The sequence below is a fragment of the Mustela putorius genome, unplaced genomic scaffold, assembly GCF_011764305.1.
Source record: "Mustela putorius furo isolate JIRA1106 unplaced genomic scaffold, ASM1176430v1.1 tig00003853_pilon_pilon_pilon, whole genome shotgun sequence".
NCBI classification, from domain to species: Eukaryota; Metazoa; Chordata; class Mammalia; order Carnivora; family Mustelidae; genus Mustela; species Mustela putorius.
In genome coordinates this window covers 69,922,362-69,947,356 of record NW_025422005.1, presented here as the reverse complement: position 1 = coordinate 69,947,356, position 24,995 = coordinate 69,922,362, and the positions used below count along the sequence as shown (strand labels likewise).

Genomic DNA, 24,995 nt, shown 5'->3' with positions numbered 1-24,995 from the left:
TAAAGTGCCCAGAACAGTGCCTGACACACCATAAACACGGTCTAAATGTTGACCCTTATTACATACAATATATGCTGGATTTCATTGCCCATTGATAGTAACAGTTCCGCGTCATACCCAGCAGCATAAAAGAATATCCCCCATGGTTTTATTTGAATTCCATACTCCAAACTACATTGTAAACACGGATCCTTGTATATTATGTTTTCAGTGGACTCTCTCTGCAGCCACAGTCCATACTGCTTGAGTAGAAGAGTGATGGTGGTCTAGTTGGGAAGCCGGGGTGGGAAAATGCGGGTTGGAGGTATTGAGGAGATGGAAGAGAACACAGGGTTATCTGGGAGGTATGGCGGTGTGAGAGGTAGGCCAGTATATCTTGTTAAATCACGAACAAAAGCCCCAATAGTGCTTCCCTTTACTGTAGTGGATTATGTCAGTTTCCCTGGTTAGCTCAGAACCAGCACCACATAAGTGAAATCCGTCACTCTTCCTTCCAGGACTGAATGCAATAGTCACAACCCATTTGTCAACCATATATTTTCCTGTCATGGAGTTGTTGGGTGGAAAACCACTGGAAAAGAATTTTTCTTTGTCAGATAAACTTTTCACAATAGAAGAATGTAGTGAAGGCTTCTGAAATAAATCTAGCGGCACTGGGGAGTTTACAAATACTAGCATATTAATATACAGCTAAAATAATAATAAAAAACACCATGCTGCTAAAGATGTTTAGTATTATCAGCTCACTGCAGGAGTTTATTAGAAACTCCTGCTTTCTTTTATTAAAATTTCAATTGGCTTGGTGAATGAGATCCTATGTTAGTGTCATAAAGTGAGAAGCCAGAAGGAGAGGATATTGGCATTTAAGTGCAAATTTCATTTTAAAAACACTTTACATTATAAAAGAAGATTGCATATTGTAAATATTACATATAATGGTAGTGGTGTTAAAAGAAGTGTTAGTAATTTTTAAAAATTCATCAAATCGTCTTTGTTTATGATGATATCTGGCAGATTTTACATTTCTATAGTAAAGCAAAGTTTTAAATTTATCCCAAGATGTTTTTAGTTATGTGCACCAAACATGGTTTTAAAAAAGTTTTCGTGAAATGATGCATAAGTGTAATTTAATGGCAATTGTCGTTGGCAGTAGCACATGACAATTGCTTGATTTTATAATTAGCTGATGATTTTCCCTCCGCATTTTGGAAGCTTTTGTTAAACTAACTCGGTTTATCTGGGCAGCCGGACAGATTGCAAACCCTCATCTACGGTGGGATGCTGGGCTGGCAATGTCGTCGTAAATGATACGGAACACTTTCTGAAGGAAGCCCCGGAGTTGCTTTCCCGGCAGGAACTAACTGGTCGCTGCTCCTTTACCTGGGGGAAAAACTGGCGGTGAGGACAGAGGCAGACCAAGTCCGAGGTGCAACAGCTGGGAAGCCAAGACGAAAACCTCGCTTCCTCGTCTCAACATCTGGAGGCTTCATGGAAGTGGGAAGTCTGCAGGTTTGCAGCTGCAGCCCTTTCATGACAAGTTCAGTAAATTTTACACATGGTTGCTTGCCTCGCAAATATTTTCCAGATTTAACATGTTTACAGCATTGACATTTGAAGCTGAAGCCCCTTCCTTCTTGATCAGAGCGCAGAGTACTCACAGACCGCGTTCTAACTTTATGGGGTTGGAAATCTGGGAATGGGTCATTTACAATTTTCAAACAAATCAAAATGCACTTTGATCGCTGGTCCAAGTTTCTTTAAATGCAATGAGTAATAATAACAAATTAGCCCAACATAGTTATTTTCCCCTTAAAGACGGTCATCTTTAATGTAATTATTTTATTGCACTCTAAAATCCAACCAACATATTTAATCCATCTTATTCAAAGTATATATTTTCTGAGAAGGAACATTAACTCAGCAAATTAGGTAGAGGAGAGGCTCTGTGCCGGTGTGTGTTTATGTATGTTTTTACATTCACCTACATGTTCTGGGAGACTATGCATTTATAATAAAGGCAACATTTATCTTTACCTGTATTTTCTAATTGGAATCGCTCACTTTTTAAACAAATCTTTAGGTGCATTGTATGTTGTCAAAGCAATAGATGGAATATTCAGCAATATAATACTTTCAAAACAAAGAGAATGTTCTCTTGAATTTTTCAGTATTTAAGATCCCTAGTTTCAATTTTTTTAGCAGATTAATTTCACATTAACAACATCAGTTGTGTTTAACATTGATTTTGATCTGGCATCTGAAATAAGATGAGAAGTAATATTTATTGACACAGTCTACTTTTTTTAAGAGCCATAAACATTCAGTTGACTGTCACAATGCTCCTAAGTTGCTAACAGGCATGAGAAAGGCATTCATTTAATATGATACATTTTATCATCCTCATCTCCACAAATGTAAACTCTGTTGCTTTAAACTGGATTTACTGGTGTTCAGATATATAATTCTAAGAATTTTCTTTAACACTAGTTACATTGTTGAATACAATATTTCTCCTTCTCCACTGAAGATAAACCATGGTACATACTATATGAAAAACCCTGTCATAGAATAAACTTTAGGTTATGGTATTTCAAATACAAAACAAAAGCCACCTTTATCCCTCCAACAAAACAAATAAAAACCAGTCGCCTTGCCACTGTGCAAAAATGCATTAAGCATGTATCAATATTGCTCCTATAATTTGGAAGGGATGAGGGTGGTTTTTTTCTTTTTTTGTGTGCTAAGTTTATATCGCCTCTCCCCACTCCCAAGAAATAGATATTTGCCTTGAGTAACGTTTAACACAGTCCCAGGATGACTTATATGATCAGTCAAATGGCTTGTATTGATTTTGAAATTCGTATTTGTAGAAAGATATTTTAACAAGATTTTTGAAAGGAGACAGTACCTCAAAATCAAATGCATTTGGGATTAATTGCAGAGTCAAACATCTTAATTTTAAAGAGGAGAAAGACAAGAACAAATGAAAAAAAAATGAAGATCTGTAATGAAAAGCAGTAAAATAATTTAAGTGAATCATTTTATTAAAATGGCTGTTTCCCTATAAATAAGGAACCATAAAAAATACAATTTGTATATTCTGTTACAAAAAGCCGCACTCTAGGCAGCCAACTACTAAAATTTTATATAGGGGAAAAAAAATGCTCCCCTAAGGAAAATGTGCATATCTGCTGTTTCTTTTTAACAAAGATTGAGATGCTTATAAAGAACTTAGCAAAATCTTCTAAAAATAAAACCCATTTCACCATCCCTCACCCCCTCCACTGTGCACAGTGCATGTGAGGGTTTTCTTTTTTCCCCATTCATGCTGAATTGTCTGATTCCAATTTAAATTGCCAGTCAGTGTTTCACAGCTTTGCACAGCACTTTCTAATTTTTTCCTCTTGGGCATCTCTATTTGAAATGAAGCTTTACTGTCTCACGTAGATCTGCAACAAACAAGTGTACCTACTCAATGGTTTAATCATAACTGGCTAAGCTCAAAAAAAGAAAAAATGAGCAATAAGTTCAGGAAAAATGCATGGGACATCACCAGCCGACAAAATCAAAACCCTCAGCCGAGATGCAAATGATATTTTATTATTTGAAACAGCTGCCATGTAGCCTCAGACAGTTACTCTTTTTTCATGGATTCTTCCTGAATACCTTCATGAAGGTGTGGTATATCCTTTCATGCTTTCCCTGGTGACCAAAGCTCTCCTGCCATTTACCTTGCTCCAGGTGATTTTGGGGAAATACCACAGCCAGGCATCATTACAGAGCCGGGGTAGTTGTTTAGTTGCTAATTGATTCTCAGAGGAAGCAGAATGATTCTGTGGAATGGACTCCTTGTGTGAAATCCACAGACTGCTTTTGTTGCCCTCCCCTTTTTTTCCCTACAGTGCGTCCTTAAAAATTCTTCAGTTTAAGCATGCCTGTGTTTGTGAAATTAAAACTGCCACATTTTCTGGACATTTGACTGTGAAAAACCTTTATGCAGGAGGTCATAATACATTCTGCCTTTCTTAGCCAAAAAAAGAAAAGCTGTGTCAGTTCTCAGGACTAAGATGCTTTTCTACTTAAAAAAAAAATAAATAAATTTTTTTTTTTTACTCTGGTTTTAACGGTGGAAGAACTTGATGTATGTCATGATAAAAATTTAATCTGGGTGTTTTTGACCTGTGGTTCAAGAGGACTCACTCATGCCCTGCCACCAGAATCTCACAGGGCAGTGCAATAAACATTTGTTTTAAAATACGGTTTCATCTGTCTCGAGTCTTTACTGGGTAATCCTGTTGTTAGCATCTGTGCTGTAATGAATGCTGTGATATAATGGAAACTTTCACAAATAAGGCGTCCTTGCTTTAAAAACCGTGCGTGGTGTCGATTTTTTTACAGGTACATTATTTCTGCGAATGGGTTTATCAGCAGTACAACAACATTACAAGACAAGCTAAGCCGTAAAAAGGATTAAGTGGTGCTGTATAATACTGATTAAGTAACGGAGCGATACAGGCGAGCTGTGAGTAACCCGCGCTGCCAAGTCTTCTGAAACAACACAGTCATAAAAGTTTACTTTCCTTGCAGACCCAACTCTTTCCTCTGGGACCCTCTCTAACTGTTCAAACATAAGCTATTCTCCAGTCACTAAATTCTGCCTAGGTTCAAAACAGTCATCAACAACAAACACCCTTTTTTGGGTCTTCCGGTTTTCATAATGCTTCTGTGATATGCAGTTTGGGTCAGCAACTGCCCCTTACCCCCAGCGTGATTCTTAACCTCTTCAGTTTCCTTACCTGTAAAAGGAGGCTAAGAAGACTACCTTAAAAAGTCATTGTGAGGATCAAAGAGATGATGCTGATTAAGTCCTAAGAACAGTACCCTGCACATTTTAAGCACTAAAAATATTAACTGTTATTAAGGGAAATAATTGCGAGTTATTTTCCCCACTAATGAATACATTATGGGCAATTTTTTGTTTTGTTTTGTTTTTTAAATCTACTGAGATGGACTTCAAGTTTTGTTATGATTACAACACAAAACAGTGGCAGGTACCCTGAGAATGTTTTCTAATGCTGCACCCTGAAATTTAAGATCAGCGCAAAAGCAAGCTTCACATACACACACGCACACACGCACACATTCAAAATGCTATTTATAAATGACTTGGTGTATTTGCCCAAATAATATGTTTAATGTGAAGAATATTCCAAAACTGAGATTGACTCACTGAAGATTCTTTAACTGTCAGCTGCTTATGAGAAAGGTTCAGCTAGTTCAATTTTCACGTGAGAAATTAGTTTTAGAAGATAATTTCAGCCATATCACTTGGAATGCTTTTCACATGGGCTACAGAGGGTTATAAATTCTAATTTAATACAAGGCAAAGAAAAAAGAGGGGGCAAAAAAAGAAGTCTGTGGATTTCACACAAGGAATCCATTCCACATTGTTTTCACTAGTTTTTTCCAAGACCCCTGGGGGAATCCAACAATAGGTTATATCAAGTGCAATTAGACTCCTAAATCAGAAGCAAGTAAATTAAGACAGATGTTTATATTTCAAAAATAGTCAGCTTTCCTCATATTTGGGCACAGCTCATCAGATGTGTTAGGGAATAACAAGTCTCCCCTTCAGTGCATCACAGTTCTTTTCAGAAAACAGGGAAAAACACCTACCTGAGTGCAACTCCAAAACCTGAACACAAACTGGGTTATTCCACAATGTGATGAATGTAGATTGTGTAATTGCACCCAAACTTGGAACCCTAGATTTAAGTGTTTAAAACTTAATTTTGCATGTTGCCTTTCTGGGCTGTGCTGCAAACAGGTATAAATTGGAGTGGGGTGCCGCGGGGGGCGGGACAGCAGGGGTAACAGGCTGAGGGGCACTGAGCAAGGCTTTGTTATTAGACATCAGTGTTAGCAGCAGAGCGAAGCTTCTTTTGCTTGGGAAAAGCTTCTCTGCTGGGGCTGGAGAGGACTAAAGAAGGAGAAACCATGGTGGGAGTGGACAGGGGCTGGTGAGGGGGGCAGGGTGTCAGCAGAGGAACCGGTTTCTGCAGAGGAAGCAAGCTGGTGGCAGGCAGGCAGCCCGGGGAGGCAAAGCCGAGGGCGAGCAGAGGCACGCATCCCTGAGCGTTTTCTGGAAAACTACTCTCCAGTTTCCTGTCAAAACAGAGAACAGCAGTGGAGGGACCAACCCCCGAGGACCTCTTCAGCCGAAGAGACTCCGACTTTGGAGGTATATTTTATTTTTATTTATTATCACAACACAGACTATAAATTTAAGAATCTATTGGAGTAATTTCCCCGAGGAAGAAAGCTGACCCCATTCCTACCGCCGCCCTCCTCTCCAAGTGCTAAGTGTGCCGCGAAGCATTTGGAATGCTTTCTTAGGAGTTCCAGATCATTCGACCACTCCCACTGCAGCCGGTCCCTCAGTCTGCTAATCCTGGGGCTTATTTATGAGGACAGGCGAGCAGTGGGCACGCCTTGGCAGCAGCTGTGAGGCCTGCCCCCCACCCCAGGAGACTTGGGGTAGGTGGAGGTGGAGCGGGAGATAATGACCGTTTGGAGACAACCTATTGAAGCCACTGTTTGTTCTATAATAAAAATGACTCGGTGGCTCTGAGCATGAACTCTCAAAGGGAGGGTGCTGCGGGAGGCAGTCGGAGACTTTGTTTTAACCAAATGAACCAACAGAAGCTTGGGGCTTTGTTGTGAGGAGAGCCGGCTTCATGGCAGGCCTTCCTCAGGCTTCATTTGCTCCTGAGGCACCGGCCCTGCCCCGCGGGACTCTGTGGGTGAGGCAGCTGCAGCAGAGACTGGGAAGGGCTAAGCAGAGCTCAGAAACTTCAGGGAGGGGCGGACCAGAACACAGCTCCCGGAGCCACCTTCCAGAACACACAGGCCCAAGGCACACTGTCTCTACACACGCTTTCACAAAAACAGGAGCAAAATAAGATTCACACCACACCCTAAAGGTCCAGAGTCTGAACTGTGGCAACTGTCAGAATCTGTGATTTCCCCGGAGAGACGAGTCTCATGGGGCTCTGGAGAGGAGAGGCAGAGTGGCCCCACTGAACTTGGCCCCCAGGGAGCCTCCTGGTTGCTGCACTGGAGATACCCACCTTCTCTGAGATGTGTCTGGATGCTGCAGGGGAATGTTGGCGTCATAAACCCTGGTGCTCACCCCACAAGCCCCCACCCCCCGACTCCCCAACCTGGAATGATTTTAGAATGTATGCTGTTTGCTTACTTCAGGGAAAAGGGTCAGTCTAGGAGCAAGAGGAGGGCAAGGATAGTCCAGAACATGAGAGCAATAAAAGTGAGGTCAGACAGAATGGTAGAGTCACATAGCTTTCCTACAGGCAGGTTTCCGTGTGGGTTTTTAATACCAAACAAAAGACAAATGGCCAGTCACCCACTGGGTCACAGGGATTGCAGGCAGGGCAGCTCCTTCTCCACCGGGTCTGGGGCTGGGGGTGCCGTCCATCTCCTCCATCTCCGTGCACAGAAGGCTTGTGAGTCGAGGACCCCGCCTCCCGTAGCCCATCTCCCTGAAGCCGATTCCTGGCTCGGAGAAGCTCCCTGCTGTAGAGACAGGGAGTCTTCCCCAGGTCTCCCCGGCAAGCTGCTTGGCTTGCTTTGTGTTATCTCCTGGCATCTGTGCACACCCTGCTTGCATCTAATGTATATTTATTCTCGAGGACTAGGAGCCTCGGCAGGCCCTGGAGTTTGAGTGAATGGCACAGCGGTACTGGGGAAGATTCATTAGCTGTACGTTTCTAGGTTATTTGACGTGGGAGATTTTAAGCAGTTTACATGGTGAGGAGAAGGCAAAGTGACAATGTGCGAGCCTCTCATGACATGCAAATAAATACATGCAGCCAACACAGAATTGCCGTTTATTAGATAATCAATGTGATGCCAGATTTTTCTAAAGAGCACTAGGGAAAATAAATCCACAAGATAGAGGCCAAAGTCCAAGGGCCAGCACTGAGTTTTGCCCATGGCTCTGTCCCCTCCTAGGGGCTCCACTCCTCTGGATGACATGTAGCTCTCTTCACGGCGACATGATGAGGCAGGGACACTGATACGACTCCTCTGAATATGAAAAATAGAAAGAAACCCCTTTTTAATCTTTGTTTTTATGGCTGCAGACATGATTACATAGAGGAAAATCAATCCCAATGGAGCACAATAGATAATACAAAGTAATTGATTAGCCTTTATCATTTTCCGTTACGATATTAAAATAACACCATAATATCAAGCGGCAGCCACTGAGACATAAAGGAAAAAAGAGGAGCTGATTATGTCTAAGGGTAATCAGGTCAGGGAAGTGTGAAGGTAAGATAAATAAGGTAAATACGCAAATGGAAAAAGCCTTGAAAGAAGCAGAAGGGAGTTGGTGGCAAAGTGTCTACATAATAGAAGGGGATCTGATGTTGGGAATATCATCACGCGGGAAGCCAGGAGAGACAGCGGATTGCAGCTGTGTGATTGCGCTACGTCTCGGTTGGTGTCCCAAGCCATAGGGGCCAAAAGCTGAGTGACTTAACTTCTCTGGAAGGGCAATAATCCTTTCAGAATACAATGCCTGCAGCCTGACTGCTATCAGGCTATGAAATTTAGAAAATGAAATACGGGAAGCATTTAGCTCTCGGTGTCTCCCAGGCTCTGAGGCTACCCGCAGGCCATTGTCGGCAGCCACTGAGAAAGCCTCCATTGGCAGCCAGTGTTCCAGACTGCCAGAGACCAGTGTTGCTTTGTCAAAACCCCAAACGCCATGGTTTGTGTCCTAATGGAGAGCAGCTGACCAGAGTTGTTGAGAAACATGGCATCGACAGGATGCCTAGGTACATTATTCTGTGTTCTTGCCTGTTTCATCTTTCCATACATATTTATTCTTTCCACATATATTCATACTGATTAACGCAGGCATAATTGGTATTAATTATACCATCTTACATAAAAATATGACTAAATTTTCCCAGCAACATTTTTCTTCTTTGAGAATACTTATATATAAAAATATATATACATATTTAAAATATATAAACACACATAATATATAAATATATATGAATATATTATATATAGTGTATATATATGTATATATATATATATATGCTTTCTGTCTGATCAATAGATAAATATATTTAAGAGCTAGTTCATTGAAAAGGTACAAGATCTTTGTTTTGGTCCCAGAGTCGCTACATGACATGCTTCTAATTTAGATTTCTTAACACAGTGCCATACATGTGTTAAGCCACCGTTGCAAATAGCCCTGTAGAAGTCAGGTTTTCACATTCACACTTAAAACACGGTATAAAAATGTCGTGCCCACCAGAGTGGTCCAGCCCTTTGGATAAGCAGTAATCAGGAATGTAGCTTACAGTGGTAGAATAAATCACTGTACAGCCTGTGAGTATTAGAGAACTGGTTAGCTGTGATACCCTCAAGAGATGTGGGAAGTAGTTGTTTATTCAGCAGAAGGACTCCAGTTACTACAGAATTTGTTCTTAACTCTCCTAAGTCCTGGGGAGTTGAACTCATTTGTTCATTCATTCACTTATTCATCCCCTAATTGAAAGCCTGTTATGGGTCCAGAACTGAACCTGGTGCTGAGGTGGCAGAGACGGTCTCAAGGGGACACAGGCAATTAGGGAGCACAGGTACATTTAAGCAAATATATGAAAAGGTCCCAGTTGATAAGACACAGGTGCTATGAAATACAGAGGAAATGGAAAATCAGGTAGATATGAATGGGAAGGGCATTTCTAGACCGAAAAGATGGGGAAGGGCATCTCAGGCAGCATGACATTCATACAAATGGTCCCAAAGACACAGAGTGGTAATGTCTTGGGGAAAACAGGAATGGCCTGAATGGAATGCTGAGTGCGTGGGATGGAGTCATGGAAGACTTGACAGTTTCCCCCCTACAAAACAGAAAGGCCGTAGGTGTGTTTAGGCAGGGATAGAGTCTGATTGGATTGTTTTAGAGTGATGGCACTTTGACAAAGTGTGAAGAATGGGCAGAAGTGGGGACAAGAGGAACCATCACACTGTGGAGTGAAACACTGTCTTGGGCAAAGCCTAATGAACTTACTGTGCTAAGTGCAAGGTGATCCTATTGAAACAGTCATATCATGTACATCAAAGGCTTTGGGCAGCAAGTGGCAGAAAACAAGGAACAGCATCTCATCTCCAGGAGGTTCAGAAGGTCGGGATACAGCTCTGTTTCTCAGCCATTCTCTTAGGTGTGGCTCCTGTGTGTGTTGACTGTCCTTGGCTTGGTGGCAAGATGGCCACAGCCATTCCAGAAGACTTATCTAAATGTACAACGTCCAGAGAAGGGCCAACCCTCTCTCTCTCTCTTGCTCTCTTTTTAATGTCTCTTTCTTTGGAATGAATAATCCTTTCCAGAAATTTCCATCAGGTCTCCCTTCATTTCATTAGTCCTATTAAGTCAAATGCTTATTCCTAAGCCAATTACTGATAAAGTTTTATTACAGACTTTGGAGAGTCAACTACTATTCATGCCATGCTTTCTTTTCACTCCCTTTCCTTTTGATCTTCTTTCTCCCCTACTGAAATAACTTCTAGGTGGCTCTGTAATAAGCATGGGATGACGCCATGCCATCCTGTGTACAAACACTGCTTCATTTCTTTGTGAAGATCAAACTAAATCTGGTTGATCCCTATTCATGAGGACTGGTGAGGTGTCACCTATCCATTATTGTTCATGGTTTCCTTTCCTTCCTCATTCTGATGGATGGGAATCCTGCTATTCACACAGATCCAGAGGATGCAGGGAACTCCTGGTCCTGAGTCCACAGTGCTTCACTGTGGTGCTCCCAGCCCAACTCTGTGACGTCTTCTCACATGTGGTTTAAGGTCCCCACATTCTCTCAAAACCTGCAAATCTCATTCTCAGGGCCTGTGGAACCAAGTCCTACCTGGTACCGGAAGTTACCTTCTTCAGACAAATTCAGCGTAATTGTCTTAGTGGTTATGCAGAGTCTGTTAGTGATTGTTGGCTGGGGTCCATCTCTACCTGAAAAATTCCCTCCAAACCTTTAGGACCCAGATACCTGGTACCTTAGCTAGGGAGACAGGAGGTGTGCTGGGGCCAATGTACTTCATTTCTTCCTGATGAGCTTAGGGCCAGCCGAAAAAGACATCATTACTCAATTGTCCAACCTATAGCAGTTAAGAATTCCTAAAATGTCCTCATAGAATGCATCAGTGTATTGAAGGAGTAAACACAGCTATCTAGGGCCAGCTTGAGACTTAACTGGTCTCTCAGAGGAAGTCTGGTTATCAGGGTTCTCTAGTCCTGCATATCCAATATTTCCTTCTTTCATTATCTTTGATCTTCAAGCACAAACCCTCCCATCCCAAAACCCAAAACCAACTTCCCGAATTTATTGATTTGAGGTACTTATTAGCAGGAATGATCTGATTGATTAATTCACACGAAGCATGAACAACTGAAGATCCTGATTAAGTGATATTCTTACCTGGGCTATTGAAAATTTAAAAGAGCTATCTTCTACCCCAGATGAATCCACTTCTGATGGTGGATTTCAGGCAACATGGAGGAACGTAATTATTGGAAGAGTTGCAGGTGTGACCTCTTAAATTCACACTACGTGTTAGAATAGCACCTTTTACAAACTTCTATGTAGAACATTGTATTTTAATAGTCTACTGAAGGGGCTTTCTTTCCCACAAAACAATGACTCCCTTGAGGACAAGACAATGCCTCAGCCCCTAGCACAATTCATATCACAGAGCAGCTTTGTGTTTTTGATGGCTGCTAAAAGCGTCTTTTTACAATTAATCTATTCCGTGGGCTCTGGGGAAATCAAAAAGAGAATGAAGGAATCACTTTCTTGTTTTTCATCTGTTAAATAATCCATATTTTTCTAATCTTTGACAGTATTTAAATTCTGTAAATCACCATTGTCCAATTTGGAACTGTCTTAACTTGCTCACAGTTGCTTTAAAATGTAGACTTCCCATCAAGGCTTAGTATCTGGTTATTTAAGTGACCAGTTGAGAAATTCCCACAAATGCATTGGGTTTTTGTGTCAGAGCGCTTAACTTGCCTCTTAGCTCCACTCCATGCCCATGTGTGTTCTTAGTGATGTTTTCCAAGTGAGATTTCTCTGAATTTTCTGTCATTTTTCTAGAGAGTTAAAGTTTTCTATTTCACCACAAGCTTGTGGTTTGGGTTTAACTTTTGAGGGGTTCAATAAAATTGTAAGTATAGATAGGTTCTAGGGATAATTCTCACTCATTCTTTAGCAGAGGTGATGCTCTTGCAAGGCGAACCAGCAATATCGCCTCACCCACTCACTCTCCTTGCTTAGGTCAAAAACGCTGTGTGCTTGATTGTTTCATGTTATTATAGATCATTATGTTGTCTGTTCAGCATCTTTTTTTTTTTTTTCCACCAGTTGTCCCTTCCAACCTGGTGAAAATATTGATCGCTCGCTGTTGCCTCCTCTGCGATGATGATGGGCATGTGACTCAATCTGGGTTAATCAGGTTACTCCTCTCTGCTCTTGTGATTGGTCCAGAAGTGGGCACATGACCCATACTTAGCCAACCACAGTCATCCTCACAAAGGGCTGAATTTGTTAGGGAAGAAGCCAGTCTCTTTGCAATAAGCCTTAAAGATGACAAGAGCTTTGATTTAATTTGCTGGGACTATTTTTGCTACCGGGTCCAAAGAACTTGCCAAGTACAAAAAGAAATTAGAACCAAGAGATGGGTGGATGAAAGGAGGAAGAGAAAGAGAAGGATCACTGACGACAATGTCTGCGGACCTGACTCTAGCAATCTTTGAAAATTTGAAAAATTCTCTTTTTTTTTGTTTAAGCTAATTTGAATTAGGTTTCTATAAATTCTATCAAAAAGACTCCAGATAAACAAACAAACATGTTTTCTTTTTCTCTATAGAAGTACAAATGATATAAGCGTTACAAGATAGAGGTGCACATATTTTTGAACAAATTAAAAATGGCATGTGCTTGATGCTATAAAACGTACACGATGTTACGTTACCATACTAGCAGCTTCTATAGCCTACACTCAGATGAATGTGAACTCAGGATCCAAGGACTCCTGAAGAATTCAACTAAATAACTAGTAGTTAATAACTAATTTCACATGCAATTGAGAAAAATTGAGAAAGTAAATAAACTGTGCTTCAGAACTAAAAATAAGATTATATGCAGCATAAAATTATCTAAGGGAGAGAAAGAGAATATGACAGCAGCAGAAATCTTAAATCCAATTATACAGAAAACAAGGTAGGTGATTTCCTCATGTATGAACTGGCATTGGTGGCTTTAGGAATATCCCTGTTCTGCAGGATGGGTACCGCTTCCTCTGAGAGACCCTCCTTCATGGCACCCAGTCCTTACCCTTTGACCAGCAGTTACTATGCCAAACTAGAATTGCAGGATTACTTCCTGATCCCCAACTTGAAGATAAGCAGTTTGAGTGCAAGGGCTGTCTTGTTCATCGCTATATCCATCTTATCTAGCTGAGTGCTCAACATTTGCTCCGTTTACAAGGCAAACTGAGCACAGGGGCATGTCTGTTGATAGTGTCACAGGGGTGACAGTGCAGAGCACCCGTGTTCCAGTAGCTTTGTCCTTTGGGGTCGGCTCTTGGTTTTTCTTTATCATCTACCATCCTCTTTATGTTGACTCTTATGCTATGATACTTATAATGTTTATTATATAAGTGACTCAGCTCAAGTCCAAGGAAGAAACACAATCATGCAGCAGGACCTGGAGGAAAATTTCTTTATCTGGCTGTGGCTTTTCTCCCCGCTAGATACATGTTAAACTGCTGATGTTAGATTTGGTTTTCAAATAGAGAGAAAGAGTGTTCTAAACATGACAAGAAAGGCCTGTTAGTTACTACAGCTTAATTTCACTTAGTCCTCTTAATCTTCCTGTGAGTAGTATTATTTCCATGATAGAGTAGTATTATTTCCATTATAAGGCTGAAAATAACTTCTCCTAAAATAGAAAGTTCACAGTGAGTCAGGGTTTGAAACTAGTTCTAACTTCCCAAATCATGGCTTTTTGTACAACACTACTTAGAAGAGTAACTTTAATCCCAGGATTTTTCTAGCAAAGTTTAGAATAAACTAATTTATTTAGAATTATATTATTCCTGACCCCCCCCCAAAAAAAATTAATGCCTGAATCAATAAAGTTTAATTCAATTACACTTCATGTCTCAATTATCAGCAATAGAAAGGTTATGAGGAAAGCAGATTACCTGCAAATTTTATGTGGATAAAACTCATAAATAATATGTGAATAGCTAAAAGCTGCCAACACACTACACTCTTGGCTATAAAAAGAGATTGGTTATAAGTGAGGTGTGATGATTACCATGTTAGGTCAACTTACTCCTCCAGAGTTTATGGCAAATAATTATTTACCAGATGGACTTTCCCCTTAGAAATTTCATCTACTTGACTTCCTCTTTACTTGCCTTCTTTCATCATAAGGTTGAGTCTATTTCAAAATAACTTCTGGGATACTATTTGGGAGAGAAACATAGAGTTACTTTATTCCAGAGGGAAAACAAAAGATTGTTCAAACATCGGCTTAATCCATAGAATGGAGCAGAAGCACTATGTCTATTTTCCATGAGGAAGTCTGAAAGAGCAGAATAAATATTGTGTGGAAAATCCAGAAGGGACCTTTGTCACAGAGTCTAAATTATGAGGTGTTTTCAGGAAACATGCATTTTATCCCAGGTCAGGGCCAGCTGGGGTTGGAAAGGCAGTCTCAAATGATTTGACATTTCCCTGATACCTCCTGGAGGAAATATTCAGGTTCCTAGAGGGGAGTGTGTTTTGGGCTGACAGCTCATGTCTATTTTCAAAGCACCATTACCTATGGCAGGTGATGAAATACTCTGTAAGTTCTGACATGGTGAAGGTTGGAATAATTCAAAAGGGTCTTGCCCTCATAGGCTGCGATTACTGCATTCCCTATGAGTCTTTACAGACCCATTCCTCATGTTGTATATACTCACACATGGAAGACCATTCACACCCACATGCATGTGCATATACACTTTTTCACACATACAGATACTGCTAATTTCTTAATTGCACCTTTTAAAAAAAGTCTTCCAATTTTGCTCCTTTGTAATAGGGTAATATTGCAAAAATATTAGACTACGTGTTTTATTGCCTCTTAAATCTTGTTCCCTTGAAGTCTTCCACTGCCAAGGCTGAGCATGAATCAGATGATCCCTGGGAATGTGTGGGTTCGGATGTACGACCCAGAACAAAAAAATCAAACTATGATTGCTGAGGATAGAATGCATATGCTGCCCCACCCCCAACCCAGTTCCTATGTTGAAACCCTAATCCCTAATGTGGCGGTATTTGGAGAAGAGAAGAGGCCTTTGAGAGGCCTTGATGATGGAATGAGTGTCCTTATAAGAAGCCATGAGAGAGTTTGCTTCCTCTCTCTCTCTCTGCCATATGAAGACACGATGAGACAATGGCTGTCTGCAAACCAGGAAGAGGGCTCTCACCAGGAACCAGATCAGCCATCACCATGCTATTGGACTTCCTAGCCTTCAGAGCTGTGCGAAATAAATATTTGTTGTCTTAGCCACCAGTCAATGATAATTTGTTATAGCAGCCTGAGCTTACTAAATCAATGATGAGAGGGATGTGCTGGTTAAGGAGGAAGAGAAAATAGATTGTGCCTACTGCCCTATGAGGTGGCAGAAGGAGAAAAGTTGGGGGTAATGAAACAAATGGTGAAACCTATTCTGAGTGACTGGTCTGGACCCAGGAGATCACCAAATGTATGTCACAGACCTCAGTGTAGCTTCAAGTTTGGCTAGTGAGACTCAATTTGGGAATCAGTCATCAAGGAAGATGTCCTAGGTCTCCAAGAATTTTGCAGCTCACAGCTGTTCATTTCAAAGGTGAACCCAATAGGATATCCAACCATGACACACTCAAACACTAGGTTAGTCAGCCTATTGTTGATATCTGCCATGAAACCCAGGGCTTCTCCATCCCCAGACCACGAGGGCTGTAACTTGTCCCCTATATGCCAACACCATTTGATGAAGCAAGAGAGGAAAGAGTGAAACAGTTTCATTAGGGAGTGAACTTAGAGTCAGCTGAAAAATTATCCCAAAGAAACTATGGAACCGAAGGAGCTGAAACATCTTTAATAGGCAAATTTAAAGTCAAAGCCTATTGCTTCCCACCCTTCACCCCCATCAGCTTCCCAGAAGGGTGAGAGGTTATAAAAAGATTCTATTACTTGAAGAAAATAAAGAAGTCTCTTTTTCTTTGCTCATCTGGTATGTTAATTGTGACCCTCCCAACATAAGTAATACCTGCAGGACAGTTTTTGAATCGCTGCTAGGACAAATGTCATTTTCTGGGTCTGTCCTTCTCTGTGTCCAGGAAAAGCATCACCAAGTGAACCTTATCACTGCGCCCTGTGTCTTTCTCCTTTAGCTTCAACGGACTTCCAAGTTTGGTTGGTACTTGTTCAGAAAATGAAAAATGCGTTTTGGCCTACGTTCCCCTGCACAGATAAAGATCCTAATTGTGCCATTACAAGCTAGTACATAAATCTGTGTCAAGTTTCTCATAATATTATATCTGCCAATGAGATCTTGAAGGTATTGTTCTCCCTTTCACCTAATGACAGAACAGAACCCTTCATTGAGAGATGGGAAAGAAGGATGATTGAGTTCAATTCAGCCTGAGCATCTGAGTTTGTATATTTTAGGGGAAATGGACTCAATGAACAGACCAGCATTTTCAAACACACCAACAAAGCTGGCTGAAACATCTGGAAAAATCCCTTTGAGATTGAAAACATGTGATACACAACAAAGGCAACAAGTCCATGTTTTTATAGTGTCTTCATTGCAGTGGAGAAACTGAGTTGCCAGCAATCCACAGTCCTTCTTAATACCTGGCATTATTTGCCAAGCTATGGGGTAGGAGGAAAGTCTGAACAATGAGAAAATATGATGTTAAATACATAATATACACTCCTTACACATTTAAGGGAGTCAGAAAAAATGATCAAAACATCAGAAATAATTGGATTAGGAGTTAGTAGATTTCACCCAAATCCCACTTTTATTGTGGGCTTTTTTTTCCCCCCTCCTAGAATGATATTTACTAGAATTAATAAGAAGACCGTGTATTTACTAGCCTCTTTATTCCAGGTAGCTCATAGCCTCCACAGACATTCTTTTATTATTTCTCACAACATCTTCTGTGAGATTTTCGGCAAGAGGTTAGGTATTATCCTTGTTAAACCTGGTGCAGGAAAAGCAACTGTTTTCAAATGTAATTTACAAAAAGCACCTCTTAGGCTGAAATCTACATTGCTGTTAAGGAAGTCTCTCTTGGGGATGTTTTCTCCCTTTCCTCTTTAATTTAAAGTATGAGACTGTCATTTCTGTCGTTAGTTATTGCAGTAACTTTTCTCTCTTCAGACCAAGGTCAAAAGTCCCCCGCTGTTAGTCTATCCATGAAAGTGCTTGAACATACACAGCCGCGTTTCATGCATATTTATGCTGCAGAAGTAATAGAGTAAACATAAGAGGGATGAATTATTAAGGGCAAAGTAAGACTGATGAAATGCTGTTAGTTTAGATATTTGACTGATTTGTACATTTATGAGCTGACATGAAGCAGTTGAAGGCAAAGGAAACAAACTTGGTCTTCCTGCTAAGCCTACTCCCTAAGAATGATAACTCTCTGGGATTGAGAATGGAATAAAATCTATCTTATATCATCTATCTATTTATCATCTGTCTATCTATCTGCACATACGTCCATTTCTATAGTTACATATTAGTGGATTATTTCAAGAACTGCTCAAAAGCCTTTTTTCCATATTAATCAGGGTTCCTTAGGTCTTGTGGATTCTGGGGCTCCCATTGGCCCTGGGTTCTTCTGTAGATCTTTAGTTGCCTTGGACGTTTTTAAAATGAAGAGTTAGTATTTACTTTTAAGGCCGTTCATACTTAATTATAAGAAACCCTGTCAGGAATGAAGGTCCATTTCCAGATCTTTGGTTCTGATGTGGATGGGAAACTATTTGGCAATTTCCACATGGCCTCGTGGAGACCATTCTTTCATGATCATCAGCTCCGACTGTTCGGTGCTTAAGGGTCATCACGTGTTACAACAAAGCCTCAAGTCAACTCTATTGGGGACTAAAAGTCTGGTCAACAAGACTCAGTAGGTTCCACGAGAAAATAGTCCAGTCCTTGGATCTGCTATACCGGTTCTGCCTGTTTTTGCTGGGACTCCTCTCTGCTTCAGGTCGGCTGAACAGAGGTTGCTGATAGCTTCTGCCTGCTCCAACAGCTTCTTCGAACTGGTGCAAAGCTGGGGGTGGGGGGTGGGGGGCAAAGCTGGAAAGACATATCAAGAGAAAGAGACGATTTTTTTCTCATCCTCTTTGTAGGTGTTCTGTAGGTGCTGAAAGGAAATCGTGGGCTGGGGATGGGTAGATGAGAGGAGCCAGTTGAAAGGCAGGATTCTGAATGTTATGCTCAGGAAGAGAAGGCCGGGTTCTAATTTCCAAGGCTGCCAGAGTCCTGTTCGTGATGCTATCTCTTGCTTCTTTTCTCTTTCTGTAATCGAAGAGGTTGTAAGTTATCAAAAAGAAAAATAAAATCACAAACTAAAACATGCCACTGAAAGTCATGAGGTGGAAAAGGCTTTCCTCTTTAGTTTTGCATAAAGGGAATAAGAATCATTTAAAAAAGATTGTTGATGTTATTGTCCTCCAAAGAGAGCCAAGTGGTCCTTCCATCACACTCTTTGGGAAAATGAGAGCAGCAACCAACAGCTTCTTGCTTGATGTGTTTTGACTCTTAAAATTATTTTTCCCACTGGCAGACTCAAGGCATCCAGAGCAGGAGACCCGTGTCCCCACCAAATAGCCACATTTCACAAGGTTGCATTTACATAGAAGATTGTCACATTGTCCAGGTAGCGCTTATCATTTAAGAAATAATTATTTCTTCCCTATTGCTTATAATAACTACTTTAAAGCTCAAAAATGAACTCTATTTCCTCGCCTCAATTTTCTCTCCTCTGTCAGGTCTGCATACTCTGTGGGGCTTCTGGCCTCTGCTGTGTTGCTGGCGCAGATCTTTTCTTTCCCTGGGAGTGGAAAAAGGGGTCTTGAAATGTTTCCTTGGGGGGGGCACGGGGGAGTATCACACCTTTTACCAGACAGCCAGGTTTTCTCTTCTTTCTTCTGATTTAGGTTATTTTATGTTATTAAACAGTCTTGTGCTGGCTTAGCAGTCATTTACATATTCATTCATGTATTATACACTTAAATATTGATCTGTGTGTTCCTGTTGGATTTTGATGGCTCTCCAGCGCCAGGCCGTGTGCAAAGTGTCTGAGATGATGCCGTGACTGTAGCAGACGCCGCACTTACCTTCATGGAGCTTTAGGCCCATTAACTTCCATTAAATTGGGGAGAAAATTATACCCACAATTTATTTGTGTGGTTGGTTGTCCTCATTTCCATATAAAATGATAAGAATATTTTTTGCCAAAGAAGATAGCTGTGATAAGGAGCTTACCTTTGGATTCACTAATCTTGACAATAATCTACTAATTACTTTGTTCAGTTCTCCCACGGTGTAATGGGCTTTTAGAGATATTAGAGCAATTCTCAAAGGTGGGGGGGAGAAAAGAAGTCATGGTATATTTAGATTTTCCGAAGTTACGCGCAAGACTAGGAATTAATATACTATATTGATTTCTCAGTCAGCTCACCTGATTAAGGAAGAGAATTTCTGTCGCTTTGTTATGTATCTTAAAGCTGGAACAGGCCTGGGTGGTTTTTAAGCATGGTGGGTAGAAAGTTAAGTTTTGTTAACCGCAATCTAAAATGCACCGTTATGGATCCCAGGGGCTGCTTGCCCTCCTCAAACACTTCCATTTCTGTGCATCAAGTCAGGGCCACGCAGGATGGTGGCGGCCTCCACTTCCCACGGGTGAGATCTGGTGAGCATGATTTGACTTTGGTCTGTGGTCTTCCTGAATGCAAATTTTCTCTTGGACACTGAACTGTGGACCAGCAAAAGTTTCCCCTGCCAAGAGAGTGAAGGGCAAAAGGAGACAAGTGCTTTTTTGACCTCTCGCTTTAAAGCCGCTCACCCCTGTTTTATTGCACTTTCAACAGTGCATCAAAGCAGGAAACTTTAAAGTCTCAGTGAAGCAGGAGGACACAGCTTTTCCAGGGACCAGGGTAGCTTTAATTAAAATTGGGTTGTATTGGGGAATGTTTTGCTTTGTGTTTGAACCAAAAAAGAGGTGAAGGAGACAGAGAGGAAAGTGGAGCAGTTGATTATCTCCCTAATGACAAAAAAAAAAAAAAAAAAAAAAATCAATTAATTTACAATGAGAGGGAAGAAAAAGAACTACACCTACAGATTTACAGAATGTTCATTATCTATGGACTTTGGATATGAACCACCATCGACCTCAGATCCAAGGTCTGACAGTTCCAACCCTGAATTCAGGGGCCAGCTGATAAATTAAAAATCATTTTAAAGTTTAATATTAAAATTGATAATTGCTCTGTGGGAAATAGATTTTTCTGAACTTATACCCTTTTCCTGCAGTGATGAGCAAATGCAAGGCGATAAACTGTCCATTTGTCACAATGATAGATAGACAAATCCTACTTTTACCCTTGTTCCACAGTACTCATACATTTCAATTAAGGAGAATAAGTGCTACCATTTGTAACATGTGCTCATATTGTCTTATATAGCTTTTTAGGCCTTAGAGAATTCTCTGTAGGAATAGGAAAAAGTCTCCCAACATATCCATACAGCCATTGCAGTGTACTCCCCATCTCCTCAAGAGACATGGAGAGGGGGCTAGAGAAGAAGGTTGGTCATCAAACATCACGGGGGACAGAAGACATTGATAGACATTGAGGGTGATCAGTGGAGGATGGGGGATTCTGATTAAACTGACTCAGCAGGATTCTTGCAAAATGGGAGAAGGCAGAGATGAACACGGAAGCTCACGAGTTAGGGTCTAATTGACGAGAGAGTTCAGAGGACCCTGGCTTATGTTTGCTCAAGGAGAGACTCTTTGTCAAGATCACTAGAGTAGGGGAGGTGTTTTTCCCATTCTATCCATGTTAGGCTTGGTTGTATGACTTGCTTTATGCCATTGGACTATTAGAGGCTATGACCCTAGCAGAAGCCTTAAGTATGCTTGTGAGTTTGGGCTTGATTCCTTGGGCTCCTCTCCTCATCCCAAGGAGAGCAAGTTCTATGATGTTGTTGTTTCTTCACCATGGGCCCCAGAATGAGACACACAGAGCAGACAGGCATCTGACCAGAGGCTTATAGCTGGTCCCAGCTGACCGAGTCTGAAGCAGAACTGTCACAGACCTGTGACTGAGAGGAGGAAGTGCTTGTTGTTGTTGAAAGTCAGTAAGTTTGGAGGTTCGTTTATTATGCAGCATTAATTACAACCATAGTTGCCTAATATATCATTCCGCAAGGAGAACCTCCTATGGCCTCAAGACGATGACGCATTGCAAACATTTATCACAATGGTAATGAATCTATATCTTGTTTACCACTCTGTCTTAGCACATGGTATACGTAAGTTCTTGACAAGTGTGTGCTGAAGAATAAAGGAAGGCTCTTCCAGGTCAAGTTTCTCTCTATTTCATATCATCCCTTACTGCCTTGCCTCATAGATAATATTGTTAGTAAGCCATCTTGAAAGATGCGACTTTGTTTTCAGCTCTGTCTGTCCCCAATATTTATAATCTTGAACAGGATATGAGACGGATTAATAAGTACTGTGAGATTGTCATACAGTTTCACTTATTTGTGGAGCATAACAAATAGCATGGAGGACATGGGGAGTTAGAGAGGAGAAGGGAGTTGGGGGAAATTGGAAGGAGAGGTGAACCATGAGAGACTATGGACTCTGAAAAACAATCTGAGGGGTTTGAAGTGGTGGGGGGGCAGAAGGTTGGGGGAACCAGATGGTGGGTATTAGAGAGGGCACAGATTGCATGGGGCTTTGGGTGTGGTGAAAAAATAATGAATACTGTTATGCTGAAAATAAATTAAAAATAAATAAATTAATTTAAAAAAATACTGTAAGAAAGAAGTGTTTGGAGAGCACAAACACTCTCTCTTGGGACCTGGACTCAAATGGACAACAAGGTCATTAGGGGATGGGGAATGTAGAATGTTCCAGTAGACCCCAGGGAGGAAATGTTTGAATCAATTTAGAGATGTTGATGCCAAATTTTGAAACTAATAGGAATACTTAGGCATTTGTATCAAGCTCTTCACATTAAGTGTCTCATTTGAGACATGTATTTTGATTACTCTTAGTTTATCAGTGCGGGAAGTAAGGTTTAGAGACATCAGGTAACTTGCCTGAGCTGCTGAGTGGTAGAGATGGGCTGCTTAACCCTAACATCAACTTACAAATTCAACCAAAATATCATCAATATAGTTATTGATCCTGGACCACTGGCCCCAAGCTGCTGTTGTCCTTGATCCTTGATTTTATTTCTCTTATTTGGTTCATTATCTTCCTCCTTCTTTTCTTCAAATACATTCATTCATAACTGTAGTTACGCTCTTCTTCCGCGCCATAGAGAGAAGAGAATATGCAGGAAGGGGGCCACTAATTAGCTGGTCCCAGCCCTTCCCTAGGCTAGCGTGGTTTCTTTATTTTTAAGGCTTCAAGGCAGGGACCAGACTGGGCAAAGAACAATGAGTAAGTCATGGAGGTGATGCTTTTAATGATACATTCCCTAATGAAATGGCACTCCATGGGTTCACTTATTAGTAACTGAGCTCAAACAGCCATGTCCTACCGTCAGCTTGCCATTGACAACTCAGTGTGACCTCAGAATTGTCAACCCCACCTGAAAAAGAGCAAATGTTGCAGAAAATACAGGAACAGCAGCATAATTTCACGTGGAAAGATTAGCAACAACTGGGAAAGCTCTTGAATCTCTGTATTTCTAGGTTGCTGTGAAATTATGCCAGAAGTGTAGCTATTTGAAGAACAGGCTAACCTTGCAGTATTTGGGATTGCAGCTGATTTGTAAACAATAGGATGACTTGATTGAATGTTTTTAGAGGTTGGATGACAGTGTTGGCGCTGGAGGAGTGACCAGCACAACTCCACTGTCAACTAATTATATAGCGTGGTTCTTCCTTACGCTTCCTAGGGCATTGGGGTTTTTATCTTTATGTTCAGAAAATGATTTATGGGAAAAATACTTCTGTAGAGACCTTGCTTAATGATTGGGGGATCGTGAATGATACACAGATATGAAAGTTCATGAGACTTCCCCTTCATATCACCTCATTGATTCGAGTAACTCAATGTCAGTTATTGAATTAAACCTTTTAATACTTACCTGCCAAATGGGAAACGTGTATTTATTTACTCTTTATTTTACAGTGGGGTGGACGGGGCCATGATGATATGACATGTCTTCCTTGGGGGATGAACCAGATCTCACCTTCAGGCTTTGCATCCCTGGTCAAAGGCTACTCCCTAAATGGGGCCTTCATACATGAAATGTCCACACTTAAGGCTCTATACACCCTCATTAACAATTCATGATTCCTTTGTGTTTGGTGCTTTCTTTGGGAAAGCTAAACGAGCATAGTTTTATTTTGTTTGTTTCTGAGCTCTGATGTAAAACTAGAGATGCTCCAAGGTGAAATGAATTCCTGAGAATATTACTGCATGAAATCTAATGGTTTTCGTTCTCACAGGTGATGCAGTTGGGTTCGTTAGTGAGGAAGTCACGGAAAGGACAGAGCGTCGGAGGCTTCCTCAGCAACGTGACTCAGAACAGCTTCTATCCAGGTGTCACACGGACGGCGGACACCTGTTGTGGCCCATCCCTTTCTCACGTTGTCTTCTCAGAGTTCCTCTTCACAGCTCTGCAGGTCCTGTGCTCTCACACGTCATGCCGCCAGCTTCTCACTTTGTCTCCTGTGACTTCAGGGTGATCAGTCCCCTTTCTCTCAGCCTCTAGAACAGCTCTGTTCACCCCCAGTGCCTGCATCCTCCCTGCCTTCGGCTATCTAGTCACGAAGACCGGCAGTAATGAAAATGGGTTTCATTAAACAGGAATCCTACTTATTTTCTCAAACCACTATGCTAATAATCTCCCTTCTCAATATAAAGGCTTAAACACATACCAATATAACTAGTTTTTTTTCCAGCTATTTTTTTTTTCTGAAGAAGATTATTTCCTGGGGATAAAAATACCTCCATTCAAAATCCAGGACTTTGTTGTTAAAAATGAAGATCTAAAGTATATAGAACTCTTTTTTTTTTTTTTCTCCAGAAGTGAATGGAGCTTGAAACTCCTACCTTTTAGTCATTTGGTTTTGAAAATGACCACAAAATAGATATGAAGAGCTAAAACCTTTCCTCACCAAAGCATGAATTTTGCAGGCCCTTATAAATAAATCAAGATGAATATTAGAATACAGATATAGTTTATAGCCATATGAATATGGATAATAGAAATATAATTTTCTTCCTGGAACAACTGAAACATGTGTCAGGACAGACATTAGATCATATTGAAAGAATGGCAAGTCCACGGATGCTGTGATGGGCATTGTGTCTTTTTTAAAGAAAGCCACCCACACAAGACAGTGTCATCCTTCTCTGTTGACAGGCAGCTGGCGCCGGTACCATCTTGATTGGGGTGGAAGTTCTTTGGCCTCTACACCCTCTATCTAATGCCTGTGGTTTCCAGTCGAGTATATAACTTCCTATTTATCTGGAGGCTTGTTTTGAAATCGTCCTCCTTGTAGTTATCCTGACATTCTGTACTGTGGCCTCAATCTCCCCCACTCCTTTTTTCCCTTTCCCCTGTCATGAAGTTTGT

The 24,995-nt window shown here is 41.0% G+C and overlaps 1 protein-coding gene across 1 annotated transcript; it reads left to right on the top strand.

Moving 5' to 3' along the window:
- Positions 1-291: 291 nt before the first annotated feature.
- LOC123387276 lies at positions 292-24,293 on the top strand. The gene is made up of 4 exons (XM_045063435.1): positions 292-361; positions 1,355-1,509; positions 5,957-6,241; positions 23,863-24,293. Exons 1-4 carry the CDS (start codon positions 292-294, stop codon positions 24,100-24,102), a joined length of 750 nt encoding a protein of 249 aa, XP_044919370.1. The 3' UTR covers positions 24,103-24,293.
- Positions 24,294-24,995: the final 702 nt, after the last annotated feature.

Excerpts from the sequence above, each read along its gene's own strand:
- LOC123387276 (XM_045063435.1), top strand. The coding sequence starts at position 292 with ATGCGGGTTGGAGGTATTGAGGAGATGGAAGAGAACACAGGGTTATCT. Across the intron at positions 362-1,354 it reads GAGGTATGGCGGTGTGAGAG|GAACTAACTGGTCGCTGCTC; the intron begins GTAGGCCAGTAT and ends CTTTCCCGGCAG. Across the intron at positions 1,510-5,956 it reads TGGAAGTGGGAAGTCTGCAG|CTTCTCTGCTGGGGCTGGAG; the intron begins GTTTGCAGCTGC and ends GCTTGGGAAAAG.